Source organism: Physeter macrocephalus, chromosome 2, assembly GCF_002837175.3.
Source record: "Physeter macrocephalus isolate SW-GA chromosome 2, ASM283717v5, whole genome shotgun sequence".
NCBI classification, from domain to species: Eukaryota; Metazoa; Chordata; class Mammalia; order Artiodactyla; family Physeteridae; genus Physeter; species Physeter macrocephalus.
In genome coordinates this window covers 91515256-91534534 of record NC_041215.1, presented here as the reverse complement: position 1 = coordinate 91534534, position 19279 = coordinate 91515256, and the positions used below count along the sequence as shown (strand labels likewise).

Genomic DNA, 19279 nt, shown 5'->3' with positions numbered 1-19279 from the left:
GTTGTGGCCTCTCCCGTTGCGGAGCACAGGCTCCGGACGCGCAGGCTCAGCGGCCACGGCTCACGGGCCCAGCCGCTCCGCGGCATGTGGGATCTTCCCATACCGGGGCGCGAACCCGGTTCCCCTGCATCGGCAGGCGGACGCGCAACCACTGCGCCACCAGGGAAGCCCGGTAAATTTTTATAGAGTGACGTTCCATAGATCCATATAGACCACATTAAAAACAAAAGCATGGGCTTCCCTGGTGGCGCAGTGGTTGGGAGCCCGCCTGCCGATGCAGGGGGCGCGGGTTCGTGCCCCGGTCCGGGAGGATCCCGCGTGCGGCGGAGCGGCTGGGCCGGTGAGCCATGGCCGCTGGGCCTGCGCGTCCGGAGCCTGTGCTCCACAACGGGAGAGGCCACAGCAGTGAGAGGCCCGTGTAACGCAAAAAAAAAAAAAAAAAAAAAAAGCATGAGGTGGATGGACCCAGAGTCTGTCATACAGAGTGAAGTAAGTCAGAAAGAGAAAAACAAATACCGTATACTAACACATATATATGGAATCTAAAAAAAAAAAAATTGGTTATGAAGAACCTAGGGGCAGGACAGGAATTAAGACACAGACATAGAGAATGGACTTGAGGACACGGGGAGGGTTAAAGGTAAGCTGAGACAAAGTGAGAGAGTGGCATGGACATACATACACTACTAAATGTAAAATAGATAGCTAGTGGGAAGCAGCTGCATAGCACAGGGAGATCAGCTCAGTGCTTTGTGACCACCTAGAGGGATAGGGAGGGAGGGAGGGAAACACAAGAGGGAGGAGATATGGGGATATATGTATATGTATAGTTGATTCACTTTGTTATAAAGCAGAACCTAATACACCATTGTAAAGCAATTATACTCCAATAAAGGTGTTAAAAAAAAGCAAACAACAAACAAACAAACAACAACAAAACCCACAAACTACCACCATCAAAACAAGCAGTTATCAAGAAGTTGGCAATGTAGCCCTACAAAACGGGCAGCCTCGTGTAAAATCAGCCATTGGGTTACACAATTTATTGAAGTATGAAGAAGACATAAAATACAAAAATTGCATCTCTGAAGTCTTTTGCCTAAATCAGCGTTTTACCAGTGATGAATCACCCATGACTACAGATATACAGGTTGTTGGCAAAGTGCAAGAATATAACTCAAGTTCTGAGATTCCCACTCTTGAGTGTTCTTCTCTGGGCAGGTTGCCCCTTGTACTTTGGGCCTGCATGTAGCTTAATACTTCAAAGGTTGAGCCCTAAAGTACATACAATGATCAAGAGATATCGAAAGCCAGCTTATTAGGAAGAAAGGCATTCACTTTGATTTTTTAAAAACTGTTCTCTCTGCTTTTTCTAATATTTGAGGTATTACTATTGAGATCGGGGATCAGCAAACATCTTCTGTAAAGGGCCAGGTAATAAATGTTTTAGGCTTAGGGGCTATACAGTCTCTGTGGCAAGGACTCAACTCTCCCTTTATAGATAACATGTAAACAAATGGGTGTGGCTATGTTCCAATAAAACTTTATTTACAAAAACAGACTCACAAGCCATAGTTTGCTGATCTGATTTGGATGTTAAATACTTCAGAAAATAAGGTTAAAATGTCTGTGCTTAAACCAAATAAGTGAAAGCATTATGAGCAGCTACATCATGCAGTCTTAATCCCTTAAATACATGTTAAAAAGAGAACTGGTCGTTACTGAAGAGGCAAAATGATGAAAAATACTAGCTGAACATGGCAGTACATCCTCAAGGGATCATCGTTAGAATGCTTGTTTTCAGAAGGGTTCTTGTCCTCTTACATCAGGAATTATCCAAACCTGCACTTGTGAAAGCAGTATTCTCTGTAGAAAAGTTGTGCTTAATACAGAGGAAATAGAAATGGAAAACGTTTTCTATTGTTAGTAATACAGGGAAAAGATTCCTTTGGAATAAGAAAGACCTGGGTTAAAATCCTAATTAGATCACTCACTACCATAAGATGTAGGAAAAAAATGACTTCAATTGTCTGGATCTCAGTTCCCACATGTATCAGAAGAGAATAAATGTGATTTTACAGGTGTGTCCATCACATAAACAATAGGTTACAAGCCTGGCACACAAGGGTTAGCTCATCCTTCAGAGCTACGAAATTATCTTCACACCATAGGAACATTTTTGCAATACAGAAATTAAAAACACAAATTTAGTCCTCACATTTTCCACATGCCACCAAAGACAACAGTACTATGACCAAAACACCAACAGAAGGTGGTGTAGTCAGACACTGAGGATAAAGCTGCCCACCTCCTCCGTTCTCACAGGGTGTGCTTTCTGACCTACTCTAATAAAGTGGTCATGGGTACGTACCATTCTTTTCATGTTTACCTCCCACTTACAACAAGTAGGGCCAAGGCAGTGGGCTAAGAAATAAGTGTTTCATGAAATCATTTTGAAATTTCTCAGAGGTTCAACTGCTTAGAATTTTGAAGACTAAATAGATCCTTTGGTGTCACAAGTTGCCTAACATGGAAAAAAAGTCTAGCAATAAGAGTCTTACATGTTGTACTTCTGTTATTAATTCTCTCTACTACACTACCTGGTGACCAGTGAAACAGAAAAAGTAATGGCCTAAAAAGTGCTCCAGGTATAAACACCACATTGCATTTCAAGAAGCTATTTTTATGTTTCTGATATAAAGAGGATCTGGAGTGGTGGCCAATTCAACAATAGTGGAGAAGCAAAACGACTGCAATCTCCAAGAAGGAAAAAGTATACAGAGTTTGGAAAAGCATAATCAGAATTACAAGTGCTCAAAATCATCTTTAGTCACAATATAAATTTCATTGGAAATTTCAAATAATATTAGAGAACAGGGTGAGATCTTTTAGATCAAGAGGAGTGAGCTTAGTCAACAGACTGACAAGGAGACTGATTAAAAGCAAGGAAATTCAGACTCCGACTCCTGAGCCCAATGTTTCACCTTCCTATAAAAACTCTGGCTCCTTATGACAATTTTTTTTTACTTTTAACATCATTATTAATATAGAGCTGCAGTTCTCAAATTTTGGTATCCATCAGAATTACCTTGTAGAGTCTGTTAAAAATGAAGGTAGCTAGGCCTGACCCAGAGCTGCTGAATCAGAATCATTAGCTGTGGGGTCTGCATCTCTGTTAGAGAAGCTCAACGGAGCACCTTCTGACTAATAGTGACTAAAAATGCAGATTTCCAAAATCAAATATTAATTATTATTGACCAAGGAAGATGAAAACTAGTTCTTAGGGAGAAAGATAAGCCTGTTGACTGCATATTCTAAATTTCTTTACATTAATAAAATTGCCTTCATTTTGCTGTCATCAAACAGCACCATATGCCTACAAATTTTAAAACACACACACACACACACACACACACACACACACACACACACACACACACACACTTTTTTAACAGCCTAGGCTTCCCAACCCTCTTTGTAAAGCTGGTCAACTTCCTATACATACTTGATCTGCATGGAGCATACTCAACAGTCTTTGTACCATCCTGAAGAAAGCATGTTCCAACAGGCTCTCTCTCCTGTTTCATTTCAGTCCTCCAGTGGTACAGTGGGGCACAGGCCTGAAATCAAAGGGGGCAGTCCACACATAAAAATTCTCTGAAAAAAATCAGTGTTTCATATAATCTATACTACCTCAGATTACAATATCCCTTTATAAGCATTTATAAAAATTAATCAAACCTATCCTTTACCTTAAATTCCTTATCACAGTAGTGGATAAAGATTTTTAAAGTACTCTTCTCACATGCTTCTAAAGGCCATATTTGTAGTCTAGGTATTTTTTTTTTCAAAATAGCAAAATCATTATTTTGAGTAGCACCTTTCTTGACGTTAGGTGCTAAATTGAAGGGCACAGACCAAATCAATATTTTAACTAAATAACACTCTCATGTGTGTAGAATATATCCCTAAGTTTAAAGCAAATAATTTATCAAGTAAGAAGAGAGTAGAAGAATTTGCAGTGCTTATTTTATTTACTTTCCAAATAAACTATGACCTTTTTGCTTTCAGAGTTATAGACTTCAACACCATGTAAAAGTGGTAGAATGCATGTTTTTTTAACAGCATAGTAATCTACCAAAGTATAACAATTTAATTTGCTGGAAAAAATTCAATGAATTTTCTATAATATCCTTTGAAGCAAAACATTTTAATACAAACACTGCAGACATCACTGGGCTATTTTATATTTACCCTAAAAACTGAAAGTAAGAAATCACTGCCACTTCTCTACATGTACCTGATGTTCCAGAGTGGAGTATTTGCCACTTCTGCATATTTTTGTTTCTTTGTACCTCCTTCTGCCTAGAATGCCACCATTCTCAACCTCTCCCTTCACCTCTAATTGCTAAAATTTGACACATCCTTTAAAGCTCTGCCGAAATTTCACTTCCTGAACAAATCCTTCCCCGATGCCCCACAATCCGATGGAAAAAAGAAGAAAATAATAAATACTATGCAAGTAGTTAAAATAGGGAAGGGCTCTCTGAGGAAATGAAAGTAGAGCTGAAATCAGAATAACAAGGAGGCAGCCCAAGTGAAAAGCAGTAAGATGAGCATAAGATAGGCAAAGGGACAAACACTAAGGAACTAACTGAAATGACTTGGTATGGAAGGAATAAAAAGACTAGTATAGCTACACATGTGAGGTGCAGGAGTGAGATGATACCAAAGAGACAGCAGCTGGTGACTGGATTATGCAGATGCTTATAAAAACCAGGATGAGCATGAGATTTTTACCCTGAGAGTGATGAAAAGCTGCTTGACTGTTTGAATCAGGCAGATGAAATGCTCTGGTTCACTCTGGTCCTTCTATAAAGAATGGGTTGTAGCTGGGGCAAGAGAGGAAGCAGAGAGATGATGAGAACAGCCACTGCACTGACCCAGGTGAGGAACGATGGTGGCTTGGTACAGGGTAGAAATAGTGGAGATGATGATTTATTGAGGGCCGCGGGATATATTCCGGAAGCTGGAGACAGAACTGACAGGGCTTGCTGGTGGATGGGGTAGAGAGTCGTGCCTCTAAGATGGGGAAGTTTATATGGAAATACTTATTTTTGTGGTTTTTCCTTTATGATGGAGGGTAACAGTTCCATTTTGGTCCATATTCATTTTGAATAATATATGAGATATCCAAATGGAAATGTCAACTTGGTAGTTTGGAAATACAACTTCTGAAGATCCAAGGAGAATTAAGAGCTAGAGCTATAGATTTGGGGATTATGATATATAGATTGTATTCAGAGCCACAGGATAGGATAGAAGCAGCTAGGTAAAAGGTGTAGTTGAAGAAGACAAGGGCTCAGAACAAAGCTCAGAGACCCCTCAACATTTAGAAGCTGAGCAGAAGTAGAGCTATTAAAGGAGATGGCGAAAGAGCAACCAGTGGTAAAGGGGAAAACCAGAAAAGTACAGAGTCCCAGGAGCCAAGGAAAGAAAAGTATTTCAAAAAGTATGGGTCAAATGACCTTGTTGAATGGTTTTGAGGGGGCAAGAAAAGTATTCTTGACCTGCAAGTCAAGGATGACCTTGCCCATGCCTACCTGAGCCAGACAAGGAGGGGTTGGGAAGAGGATGGGAAGTGAGGAAGTGGAGATGGTTACTTTCAACAAGTCTTTGAAAAGGGGAGCAAAGGAAGGGGACTGTAGCAGAGGGGACGATGAGGCAAAGGCGGGGGTGTTTTATTCGTAAGGAGAGGAGGTACTAGGGCATTTGATTAATCAAAGGCACACTATTCCTAAACCTGGCTGGACAGAAACAAACTGATGGGAACCATCGAGTAGTGCAAAAAAAATGGACAATGTAGGAATGAAGGTGAAAGTAGCAAAAGCCAAGTCTCTGAAGGGTGAGAGAGAGGGTATCCTGAGAAGGGGTGGCCTTTGATCAGAGCTAAGTTATCTGATTAAACTCTCTGCCCTTTAGCACACTGAATTTTACTATCAGCTTTCAAGCATAAAACTTCCTGTGTTTCCACATAAATTGACTGAAGTTAACTTATTAAATATCTAAAACACTTACCAAAATTTTATCCTGTTTTGACCTCACAGATGCTCCAAACCACTGATGGGACTTAAACTCCAACGGATCATCCTTGGCATAATCTCTATTGCCTAAAATAAAATTAAATTAAGTTAAAAAATAATTAAAAAAATAAGCTGTGAGGGGTGAGAAACAAAATATTCTTACTTAGTATAACATAGTTTCTTTCAGTCCAACTGGGTTTATGACTAGTGTGCCTTTGATTAATCAAATAGTACACTGGCTTTTTATCTCATATACTTTACACGCATTGGGGATTTTCAACTAATCAGAAAAAATAAAACACAGGATGACTTAGAAGTGTCTCAGATTTGTTATTAACCCTACCAATTATCATAATGCAGATGTGAAAAAGTAACAGTCATGAAATTTTCCAGTTGCTAAATTGTAAGAAAATTAACTATTAAACAAACACTTATGAATACCTTCTGTGCTCCCAGAAGTTTTTTCTGTGGCATGAAGATATTTACAAAAATAGAAGGCTATGAAACACCTTTATAGAACACTAGCTAACACTTAGTAAAAGACTAAAGACTTAGTAAAACACTTAGCTAACACTACACTAACACTCAGTAAAAGACTAAGATCTTACCAATGACATTATAACGTGAGTTAGAATCCAGAAGACATGATTTGGCTGGTTGGAAAAAGAATTCGATTTGGCACACTACATGCAAACATTTATTTTTTCAGCCTACATTACTGAGGAAATTATTCCTGATATACCAGGCACTCATGTAAAGCACTGTAGATTTAAAAAGAAAAAGATAAAAATCTTTTCCATGAGAAAGCTCTTGATCTGGTCAATGAAAAAATTACAGAAATATGTGCATAAAGTATTTGGGGAAGGAAGGAGTATTTTTAAAGTCCAGTCTGTTCCTCTTAAAATCTGTTTATAATAATCATTCCTTATAAACACATATTTCAATAACTGTATTAGACAAATACATCAGACAAGTGTCAATTTTAAGAATGCCAGCCAACATGTTAATATCATCAAAAGGTTTGGTTAAATCTACTCCCTAAACCCCACCCATCTAAGGCAGTGCTTATGGTTATTCAAATCCATTCTGAGGACTTAAGACCAATTGAAGAATTATACATAATTAATGATCATTTCAATGATGCCAGACATCATCTAGGCAAGATGCAAGGTGTTAACATATTAGCTGTACTATTCTTTGAACATTTTCATTGTTTTGCAAAAAAAATTTTTAATGTGTCAATTTCCAAAGTCCTCTATCTGTAGTCTAAACACCACTCACTGTTTTTTGTCAGTGGTCACAAAGGCACCATTTACTAGTAAAGCGAGGGAGGAAGGAGGAACAAACTAGCTAGTACATGCCTTTTACCATGTGAATCAAGGTTTCCCAACAGTAGCTGGCTTGCCTTTGAAGCCTATGTTCATATGCCGACCTCACACATCAGTGACCTATAGATCACCTAACAGTTCACGTGCTCCCTTACATTTCCCATCCTCCCATAGTTAGGTTAAAGCCACATAACTCATTTTTATCAATAAGCTAAGAGCAGAAGTGGCATGTGTCCCTTCTAATTCAAGTCAGTTAAGAGTGGATATGAGTTCAGTAGTCATCAAGGAAATGCAAATCGAAACCACAATAAGATATCATCTCATATCAATTAAGAAGGCTATTATCAGAAGATGTGGAGAAAAGGGAACCCTGATACACTGTTGGCTGGCAATGTAAATTGGTGCAGCCATTATGGAAAACAGTAGGGAGGCTACTCAAGAAATTAAAGACAGAACTATTGTATGATCCAGCAATCCCACTCCAGGTATATATCTGAAGGAAATGATACCACTACCTTGAAGAGATCTCTGTACTCGCATGTTCACTGAAGCATTATTCACAATAGTCAAGGTGTGAAGCAACCTAAATGTCTATGGTCAAGTGAATGAAAAAAAGAAAATGTGGTATATAATTAAAATGGAATATTATTCAACCTTAAGAAAAGAAATCCTACCATGTGCACCAACATGGATGGACCTAGAAGACATTATGCTAAGTGAAATAAGCCAGACACAGAAAGACAAACACTTCATTATATCACTTATATGTGAAATCTCAAGTTGTCATTTCATTTTAAAACACAAAATAAAACAAAAACAGTGGATATGTATTCTCCATGTTTTCTTTCTCCCAGCCATGAGGTTGAAAGAATAGATGGTGTGGAATCCCTTAATGGAAGCAGCCTCAGTCCAAGTTTCTAAACCACCAAGAATAGTCAAATGACCCACACAAGACGATGACATGAGCAAGAAATTATCCTTTTTTAAGTGATTAAGATCTGGGTATTTGTTTGTATATTAAAAACAAAAACAAAAACACCATGTTGCTACTGCAGTATAGCCTAGCAAAGTTTGAGTAATATATGTTCTAAAAACAAAATGCTATATCCAAAATGGACTAACCTATAACTACAAAGAAGCTCAGCCCTTGGAAGAATTGGATTCAATTAATAGCTTTTTCAAGGATTTTAGCCATAAAATATATGCTTACAAGTTATTTAATAGGATTTTTAAAAAATTCCACTGCAAGCTAACTGTGGTCTCTCACTGTGCTACTGGCCTTCTATTCTATTCTTTTCTACAAAGGAAATAAAGGCATTTTCCCCCCTTACATTAATGAAGCAGGAGAAATACAGTATGACAGTGAAACAGTCGGTGCTTGGCGGGATTCACTTCAATTCATTGTCCCTTGAGACCATAAGCATCAAGATAAACTCAGGTAAGCTTAGCCTGAGGGAAATGACTTTATGATCTAATGTATCTGAACAAAAAGTTCAGCATTATCACAACTGCTACCTCCTGCTTCTGCTTTCATTTAAAACAGCCTTTTCAGCAAGACCCTAAAGATGTCAAAGCAGAAGCAAAACTTTTCTTTATTAGAGGAAATCTTCCATGAACGAAAGTACCACATTAGAGAGGTGGTACTCAAATTAATTTAAGACTCCATGTATTTCCTCATACTCTAAAACTTCGATTCAGAAAAAAAAGAGAGAGATGTAGGGACTTCCCTGGTGGCGCAGTGGTTAAGAATCCACCTGCCAATGCAGGGGACACGGGTTCGATCCCTGGTCTGGGAAGATCCCACATGCCGTGGCGCAACTAAGCCCACGCGCCACAACTACTGAGCCTGCGCTCTAGAGCCCGCGTGCCGCAACTACTGAGCCTGCATGCTTCAACTACTGAAGCCCGCACGCTTCAACTACTGAAGCCCACGTGCCTGGAGCCAGTGCTCCGCAACAAGAGAAGCCACCACAATGAGAAGCCCATGCACCTCAACAAAGAGTAGCCCCCGCTTGCCGCAACTAGAGAGAGCCCGTGCACAGCAACGAAGACCCAACACAGCCAAAATAAATAAATAAATAAATAAATTTATTTGTTAAAAAAAAAAAAGACACGCAGACCCAACATCACTATATTCTTGCCAATACAATATTCCTGCCTACAAGACACCTGGTATAGTTTCCTCAAAAATGTCAATGTCATGAAAGACAAAAGAAGTAAGATTCATGATTAAAAGATAACAATCTATGGCAACCCAATGCAAGATGTGATCCTTGATTGAATCTTGTGTCTGAAGAAATTTTTCAAGTTACAACGGACTTTATTAGATAACAGTATTATAATAATGACATATTTCTAGTATGTGATGATGATAGTACTGTGGTTATATAAGGAGAGGTCCCAGTTATGAGGAACTGCCTGCTGAAGTGTTTTGAGGTAAAGTTTCACAACGTCTGCAAGAATACTTGAATCTAGGTGAAGGGCATATTGTTCATTGTATTACAGTTTCAAATTTTCTGTAAGTTTAAAATTTTTCAAAATAAAAGTACAGCAGTTAGCAAGTACAGATATTATGTACTATAAGGCCAACAACAGAATATCTTCTATTTCTCTTTATTTGCACTCTTTATTATATTTACTCTAATAATAATCATTAAAAATATTACAAAACAAATGAAAACATAAAACAAAATAAAGCCAGATGTAAAGATGAATCTAAATATCACCATCCCACCATAAAGAAATATCCTCTGCTCACATTTTGGTGTCTATTCCTAAACACTTGTTTTAGGAATACATGTATATCCTTTTATGCAAAGTAGATATTTTAAGCCAATATTTAAAAAAATTCAAGCTATTACTATACATATAAGTATATATACTTTTTTCCCTGTAACAATATGTGAATAAAAGTAGACCTACAGCACCGTTTTCATTGTTGTTGAGTACAACATTATACAGCTGTACAGCAGTTTATTTAATCAACCCCCTGTATCTCCTTCAGTTTCAAGTTTAGGAATATTTCTATTTTGATTTAAGAGACTTACATATTCCCTCAAAGTCACATCTACTTCCTCTTCCAATATACACGGAATTTCATCATAAGCTATCTGAGCATGAGCTCTTTGCTAAATGAAGATGATAAACCTTCTGGAAAATGGTATGTAATATAGAATATTATTCTAATGGCTAAATTTTAATCAAGGTTCCAAGATAAACTTATTTCTATATGTAAGAGTTCCCTTACCCTGAGTCCCCAGTCCCTTATACAAGCCCTGCTCATTCCCACCTGTAGGCCTCTGTACCCAAGGGCCTCTGACCTAGAAAACCTTATTGCTTCCATGTTTGATCCAAACCCTAACTGAAAAGTCAGGTGTAGCTGTCCATGACCCTAATGCATGATGAAATGGTAGTCTGCCCCTGAAGGAAATATCTGATACAAGGGACAGTCATGGGAACAAGTAATTACAGTGGAGCAATGGTAGAGGACTGTGTAAAGAGTACTGGGAGGGCTTCCCTGGTGGCGCAGTGGTTGAGAGCCTGCCTGCCGATGTAGGGGACACTGGTTCGTGCCCCGGTCCAGGAAGATCTCACATGCCGCAGAGCGGCTAGGCCCGTGAGCCATGGCCACTGAGCCTGCGCGTCCGGAGCCTGTGCTCCTCAACGGGAGAGGCCACAACAGTGACAGGCCCGAGGCCACAACAGTGACAGGCCTGCGTACCGCAAAAAAAAAAAAAAGAAAAAAAAAAGAGTACTGGGAAAAGGGTGGCAGAGTACAAGTGAGGGAATGCTTTCTGGGCCAAGAGAAGATCCTGTGCAAAGAAACAAAGGAGTGGATATTCTTGGATTTTTTAGAGACTTGTGAGTTGTTCACTGTGACTAGAGAAAAGGGTCTAGAGGGGAACAGTGGTCAAGAGCTTTCATGCAACGCTAAGAGTGTACTTCATGGCATTTCTGAATTGCCCTCTATGCTATGCAATTTTTCTTCAATTATATTTCTGAAAGGAGGAAGAGAAGTTTCCTCTGTAAAATGTTATCCCATTCTCTTCCTACTACTTTGAAAAACTGCTTCCATAGATTTTTTTTTTTTCTTAAACAAACGGACTTTTCTCTAAATTTGTAAGTGGTGGCATAGGACGCTGCTATGCACGGTCAAGTAGTAGGTGCTTCTCATTGCTACCATGTTCTATGTCCTGTTTCTTAAAAAAAAGCATCAAAAACATCCCCTACCATTATGATTAAGGTTATCTGCCTTTGTGGACATCAGGTTTAGCTTAAGCTAAAAAAATGTCCTGGAAAATAAGTAGAAATTTTACATATATTTTGGTTTTATTTTTATCATCAAGTATTATGGAGCACAAAAATCCATAGTTCTTTCCAATATGGCAAGCAATTTACCCACAGCATTTAAGAAAAATGAAGCAGCACCAGTCAAATGTGAAAAAGCATCAGGCAATATGGCTATTTTTGATTAAAAAGTACATTTGAAAAACCAAGCAACAGCCATATAGCATCAAGTGATTAAAGGTGTTTTCAATTACATTAACAAACACAAGAAGTCAAATGTATTTGGCTATAACGCATTGGCATATACTGGCATCAAAAACTGAGTCAACAGTTTTCCAAAAAATATGTTATCACCCATTGCTTTGAACGCCTTCAGCTTCAACAGGGTCACAACCTCAAATTACCATCTTTTTAAGAAGTTTGCTCAATGGGAAGTTCTTCTTTACCAATCAGAACTTTTTTTCCAGAGTCCAAGTCTTAAAATACCCAATTCAACCTCAGGCAGAAGTTTCACTCAGAGGAAGTGTGAATAGAGGTGGGTGGGGAGAAAGAAAAGGAAAGCCTGTTCTCCAAACACACTGACAAGAAGTTCATTCATGACCTGGCTGAAACTGGCAGCTAATCCAGGGCACATGACGGAAGTAAATATTTTGAGTCACAGCCCTGAGTCACCATTTCAAGTGATACTGGAACTCCCCAGGCTGCTTGGACCATGCCACCAACCTGAAAGGGATATAGAATACAGACAGCTGCAGAAATTACAGTGCTGAAGGAAATGCTTCTTCAGGGAAAAGTCAAGAACGAACAACGATTTCTGCCCATAATTCTGTAAAACACCTTGGAATATTAGCTCTGATCTCGCAAGTAAATTAAAAGGAAAAAGAGTGTCTCACACAATGGCAAAAATGAGAAGAAATTGCCCCATATTACGTAAATTAACATAAGACTCCATACTATCACTTTCGGAAATTCATAGAAAACGCTGCTAGAGAACCTTAAAGTTAATTAGCAAGTACATCACCAGAGACTTGAAAATGTAACATCTATTTTGGTCGGCTTTTAAACTTGCCAGTTGCACTTTATCAGACTCCCATGATGGAAGACTTCAGGACAGAAGCATATTGGATAACGCAAACTGTCATAGCTTTAGACTCTGCCCGCTGATTAGTAACCAACTCCTCTCATTTTTTTCTCATTTCCTCCAAGTGTTTGAAAAGACACTGTCGAACATTCAACTTGCTGGAGAATTACAGGAGATGCTTATTTTTAAGTAAAAGTTACCTTATCACCCTAAAGCTACATTTTTTTGTTTTTCTTTTCATGCCTAAAGAATATCCTTGGGAACAACAAGACTACATCACCTATTTTGAAAAGACCAAAGGCCAGAAGAATGCCAAAACGTTAGAAAAGCAAAACAGTAAACTTTTATTTGGAAGTGACCTGTGTATTTAGTCATTCAGCTCCCATTTGTTACTTTACAAATAATGATGTAGGTCCTCAGAGGGCTTATATTTTGCCCCAAAAAAGTGGCTATTAAAACGACGTAATGTACAGCATGGTGACTATAGTTAATAATACTGTACTGCATATTTTTTTGCGTTACGCTGGCCTCTCACTGCTGTGGCCTCTCCCGCTGCGGAGCACAGGCTCCGGACGCGCAGGCTCAGCGGCCATGGCTCACGGGCCCAGCCGCTCCGCGGCATGTGGGATCCTCCCAGACTGGGGCACGAACCCGCGTCCCCTGCATCGGCAGGCGGACTCTCAACCACTGTACCACCAGGGAAGCCCTGTACTGCATATTTGAAAGTGGCTAAGAGAGCAGATCTCAAAAGTTCTCACCACAAGAAAAAAATATTTTGTAACTATGTATGATGATGGATGTTAATTGACTTGTGGTCATCATAATGCAAAATATATAAATATCAAATCATGATGTTGTATACCTGAAACTAGTATGTCAATTATACCTCAATTAAAAAAAATGCCATCCCATATTCACCCTTTAATAAAATAGACAATTTGCAGTCTTCCTTAAGCAGCTTTTTACCTCAAACATCACTTTTGCTCAGTCACACTCCCTATAACAAATTTGCCTGAAAGAAAAATCTCCCAATATGGTTTAGTTATTTATGTGAAAATTAACAGGACAGAGAAAGAAATCTCTTTGATCATTCATTTAAATAAATAAATCATGGGTAACTCCTATGTCTAAATGCATGGAATATAGCAGTTAAATGAGACAGATATGGTCCCTGCTTTCAAGGGAGAGAAATAATAAACAATTACATAAGATATTTTCAGAGAGTTACACATACTATAAAAGAACTATGAGAGAAAATGAAAAAGCAGTCTGACAGCTGCTAGTATCATGTATTTGTAACATAATGCTATTGTGAAATAATGCATTTCATTGACTCAGAGCTGCAAATATTCAGATATCAACATCTTTGAAATATAAATGTGTATTACAGTCAATGGTGACATAATTATAACTAGCAGCATTTTTCAGTAGTACCTAAATAGCACATTTTAACATCAGTGGGGGTGTAATTGGGCAGTGGCTGGCACTGAACATGAGGTTTCTTTTTAGAGAGTGATAGAAATGTTCTGGAATTAGATTATAATAATATCTGCGAAACTCTATAATTATGTACCCTTAAAACAGGTAAATATTATGATAAATTCTATCTCAATAAAACATTTCCTACTTCGCAAATATCTATCAAATGTACGTTAAAAAACACACATCCCTTTGACTTCCAAATTTCATTTTTAGAAATTAATCCTAATAATTTAAAATGTGAACAAACACTTAATAAACATGTTCAAAGCACTGTTATAATAGATTTTAAAAACAGCAAAAAAATCTATCTCCAACACAATAGGACATAAATTGAGTAAATTATAATTTTACATATTTATACACACAGACGCACACACAAACAGTATATACAAAGGCCACAAGGTACATGCACAAACACGTTATACACACCCATCCAAATATATCCTGTGGCCATTGATTTCCTGGGTGGTGGGATTTGGGAGATTTTTTTATTTCCTTTTGGCCCCTCGAAGTTTTCTCATTTTTTCAATCAATGAATATGCATTATTTGCATGTTTTAAAAGGTAAAAAAAAAAGTAGTGTGGATACATATCCAATAATCTTCACATACAAAAGCTTAGTTATGAGCTTCCACATCCCCTCTTAATTAACTTTGTTTACATTTTCATCTCCCACACATAAAAGAGTTTTAGTTCATGAAATTCAAGAACACTTAAATTGAGCAAGCTCTTCCTAGCAATTTTTATAAGCATTATTCTTCCTATATTCAATAAGCATTATACTTCTTAGTACTCAAACTACTAGAGTAGAATACTGTGAAAAATAATTCATTAAAAAAATCAAAATTCCAGATATTACTGAAGATCAAAATGGAGGTTAATAACTTCTTTGACTTAGTAAGAAAATACAGTTTCTTAATTTAAGAAACTCTGAAAGACAATATGCAGCGGTTAGGTATCAGTATTAATGCAACGATGATTTGCTGTATAACTTTAAAGTGTCTTTAAATGTCTCTAGAAGCATATGTGCATTGACTTAAAATAACAAGAGATAAAGGTCTCTAAATCCAGTGTTTGGGTCCACAGACTATTAAAAACTAATCACTTGTGAATCTAAAAATAAGTTCTGAAATCACAGTCTATGAACACGAGAAAGTGACACTAATTTACCTAGAGCTATCCAAAAACATCTTTTATATAAAATTAGATATAACTGTTTTCTAAAAGCAAACAAGAAGAGTCAGAAAAGTAGAGCCAGAAGAAAATATGATGAAGCTCATTTCACTGGGGACTGGTATTTATTTATTTATTGAATTATTACCACCACAGGGAATAGAGAATCAAAATCTCCCTCTCCTTCCGTGAGCAATTCTGATGCTTCTCATGGAGGCAGCACAAAGAAATACAGGCCCTTTGAAAACACCCACTGCTCCATCAATGCTGGTTTGTTTCCTCCTAGTGATGAGAAGGAAATGATCCTGAAAGCATCTAACATTTTAAAACAAAACCTCTTTACTAAAGTTAAAAAAAAAAAAAAAAAAAAAAAAAACCCCAAGTCAATGTTAAGTCTTAAAATAATGGGTGTGAGTCAGGTCAAAATGGGCCAGGAAGAATATGAGTTTAAAAGGAACTCAGATTTGGTAAAACATTTAAAATGTTAAAATACCAACTAACTGTATGAGTTAAAATAACAACTAACTAGTAATAAAGGAATTGGATTAATTGATTTCTAGGTTGCCTGCCAGTTCTCCAATTGTATAATTCTCTACTGGGGAACAACAGATTATATCAGCAGAAACAGTTTCATTTAAAAAACACACATATATATAATTCTTTAGTATAAATTTATTTTGTATTAACAAAGGGAAGGGAGACTATTTTTCTCTGTGTTCTTTAACTTTCTAATTTGCAGGACTGTTGCAACTGGACAGATATCTAGACACCACTCTGAAAGACAGAAAATTCACCTAGAGGACAAAAGCAAACTTCGGAGGCTGTTTTTGAGATGGCCTGATTGTTTTAATTGCAATGAGCTGGCAACTGTATGGCAGAGAGGCCAGAGAGCAGCTAAGTTTTCTATTTTCTATTGAATACAAAGCACAGTAATATCCAGAAAATACTCCACAGCATTTTTCTTGACTGGAAAATTGGCATGGCCAGGGTTTGCCCAGCCTACGGCCAAGCCCTTATGGGAACAGGTAATAAGTGTTCCAGCAAGCCATTTGGGTGGCAGGGCAGTGATCTGACTTCTGAGCTTCTCTAGAACAGATACTGTTGGTGAGAGGTGACATCCATTCACTGAATTTGGAACATAAACATAGGCGCTTCTCCTTTTATTAAGGGACGTATTTAACAATCATGCAGGCAAGCCCGTCTTTCTACACAAAGAGACTTTGACCGTGCCACGTGCTACATGTTCTCCTCTGTCAGTGCACATCATCAGTCTACCTTTTGAGAAAAGACTTACTATTAAGAAAACTGGGCAATGGTCAGTCTGTTAGTAACATCTGCTTCCTAAAAAAAGAAAGCATGCTGCAAGGAGATTTTCCCAGATGCCACCATAACAGAGGTTACAACACAAACCAAGATAGTATCCATTTAAGAATATCCACAATTATCTTTAGTTTTCTTCCTTTTCCATAATCATTCACTTCCCCACAACTGTCATGTGGGCATGATGTAAACTATCCTTTCTTCATTTCTACACTGCTTCATCGCTTATAAAGTACCTTCATAGACATTATCTCATTAAATGCACATGACAAACTTGAAGGGTAGGTATTATACTTATTTGACAGATGGGAAAAAGTGAGGCTGGCAAACTTAAATCACTTGCCCAAGGTCGCATCTAGTGCGTGTCAGAGCTTGAATCTGAGCCTTCACCTTTTAGTTTGCATTCCCCATAACCACAGAGCCAAAGCAAAAACAACAAGAGAGGGAACAAGGCCGACTTACATAAGCATGGTTGTGCCTAAAGTAGCTTATAGTATAACCAATACCAAGAAAATATTTAAAAGGGCACTGTGGTAACAGAATAATCCGCCCCCCCAGCACCCCGCCGCCCAAAGATATCCAAGTCCTAACCCCTGGAAACTTACATTTGAATATGTGACCTTACATGGCAAGAGGGACATTGCAGCTGTGATTAAATTAAGGGGCTTGAAATGGAAGGTTACTCCAGATTTTCTCGGTAGGTCTGATAGAGTCACAATGAGGAGGCAGAAGGGTCAGTGTCAGAGTGGTGTAAGCCTGAGAAAGATTCAACCAGCTACTGCTGGCTTTAACAACGGAGGAAGGGGCTACAAACCAAGGAAGGTGGGTGGCCTCTAGAAGTTAGAAAAGGCATGAAAACAGATTCTTCCCTAGAGCCCCCAAGAGGAATGCAGCACTGCAGACATCTTGATTTTGGCCCAATGAGACAGCTGACCTTCAGAACTGAAGATAATAAATTTGTGTTGTTTTTAAGCCTCCAAGTTTATAGTAACTTGTTATGACAACAATAAGAAACTAATTGAGGCATGAAGACAAAATTGAGATAACAGACTACCCCTAGCCTGCTACATAAATATTCTTGATATTGTTTTGCATACCAACATAATACAGTTTTAGAATATTTTTACTTCCTAAAATACATAGATCATTAATCCTTAAACTAAAGCAGATTTGCTTAAGTTCTACTTTTCCACATCTACATTCAGATAGATTGTGTTTTCTACATGACAATCATCTTTTTTTTTAGGAGTAGGGGAATAAGATACAACCTACTATGTATAAAATAAATAAGCTATAAGGACATACTGTACAGCACGGCGAACATTGCCAATATTTTATAATAACTATAAATGGACTATGAACTTTAAAAATTGTGAATCACTGTGTTATACGCCCGAAACATATATAGTACTGCAAATCAACTATACCTTAATTAAAAAAAAAATCATCTTAGTACAAAACAAACAAATCATACTCCAAAATGACCTTTTAATTTTCACTAATTCAACAATGTTTTAAAGTTCAGATTATTCTGTCAATTTAGGGAAAAATCAGTTTTCAGCCATTATGCAAACCTTGGTTAAAACCTACAAATTTTGTGGAGTCACTAGATGAAGGGGTTTAAAAATCCAAGTGGGCAACTAGTATTTTGAAGCAAGATATAATATTTCAATCACTATACAGGCATGTAAGATAAGACACTAGGTTTTCCTTCTTACATCCTAGTTGTGGTTTTCTTTACATATTACATCAAGAAAATCAGCAGGAAAAAGAAAAAGAAGACAAGTCACACAAAAGGACACAACTAGAAATGTAATAAAGTTTATGTTTAGAAGTTAACAAAGCAAAACAAAGAAGACAAGCAAAAGTCAAAAGCTTGAAAGAAAATTAACAGAGAGCATGTTTGGGAACTAGTTTCACAAATCCATGAAATAAGAAATTTTAGACTGAGGTTTCCTTTTGTTCCTGCAGACTCAGTAATGCACAAATACCATTCAATAATCAAAGCACTAAGTAAGCTTACCATCTTGGATTGAATTTTCTGCTAAATTAAACTGTTAATCGCAGAACCCTACATTTTCCCTTAATTGTTTAAAAGACATGTCTACAATATTTTGGAGATATCCATATGATAATATTCATTATTTCATGTAACTTGTATAATTCTACCAAATATAATGACTAAGAAATTAATAGAATGGGTACTGAAAGTGTTACTTTCTCTGTAATGTTCACATCAAACCTACTTAGCATGGCAAGGAACCAAGATCTACCCACTGAGCTCTAGATCCTTTTATTTTTAATACAATGCTCTTATGTGTGTTAGGCTTGATGATGAATTTATTTGATTGGACTGCTGGTTTAGAATATCTTTTTAAAGTTCATTTAGATCCTCCCTCAGTTTACTTCCAGCTTCATTTCTCAACATGCTCTCAACTCCCTCACATTGCACATATAAATCTTATAGATAGATGCATATATGCAGGTCACATGGAATTATTGATTTTCCTTCATAAACACCTTTTA

The 19279-nt window shown here is 37.6% G+C and overlaps 1 protein-coding gene across 1 annotated transcript in view; it reads right to left on the bottom strand.

Annotated features, from left to right (window-relative positions):
• Positions 1-19279, bottom strand: part of ITGAV (integrin subunit alpha V) — an 88851-nt gene that overhangs the window by 48042 nt on the left and 21530 nt on the right. The window contains exons 3-4 of the mRNA XM_028479875.2: positions 6079-6170; positions 3506-3620 (exon numbers count right to left, since the gene is read on the bottom strand). Of these exons, the coding sequence (XP_028335676.1) occupies positions 3506-3620; positions 6079-6170 (207 nt within the window). The remainder of the gene's footprint in view (positions 1-3505; positions 3621-6078; positions 6171-19279) is intronic.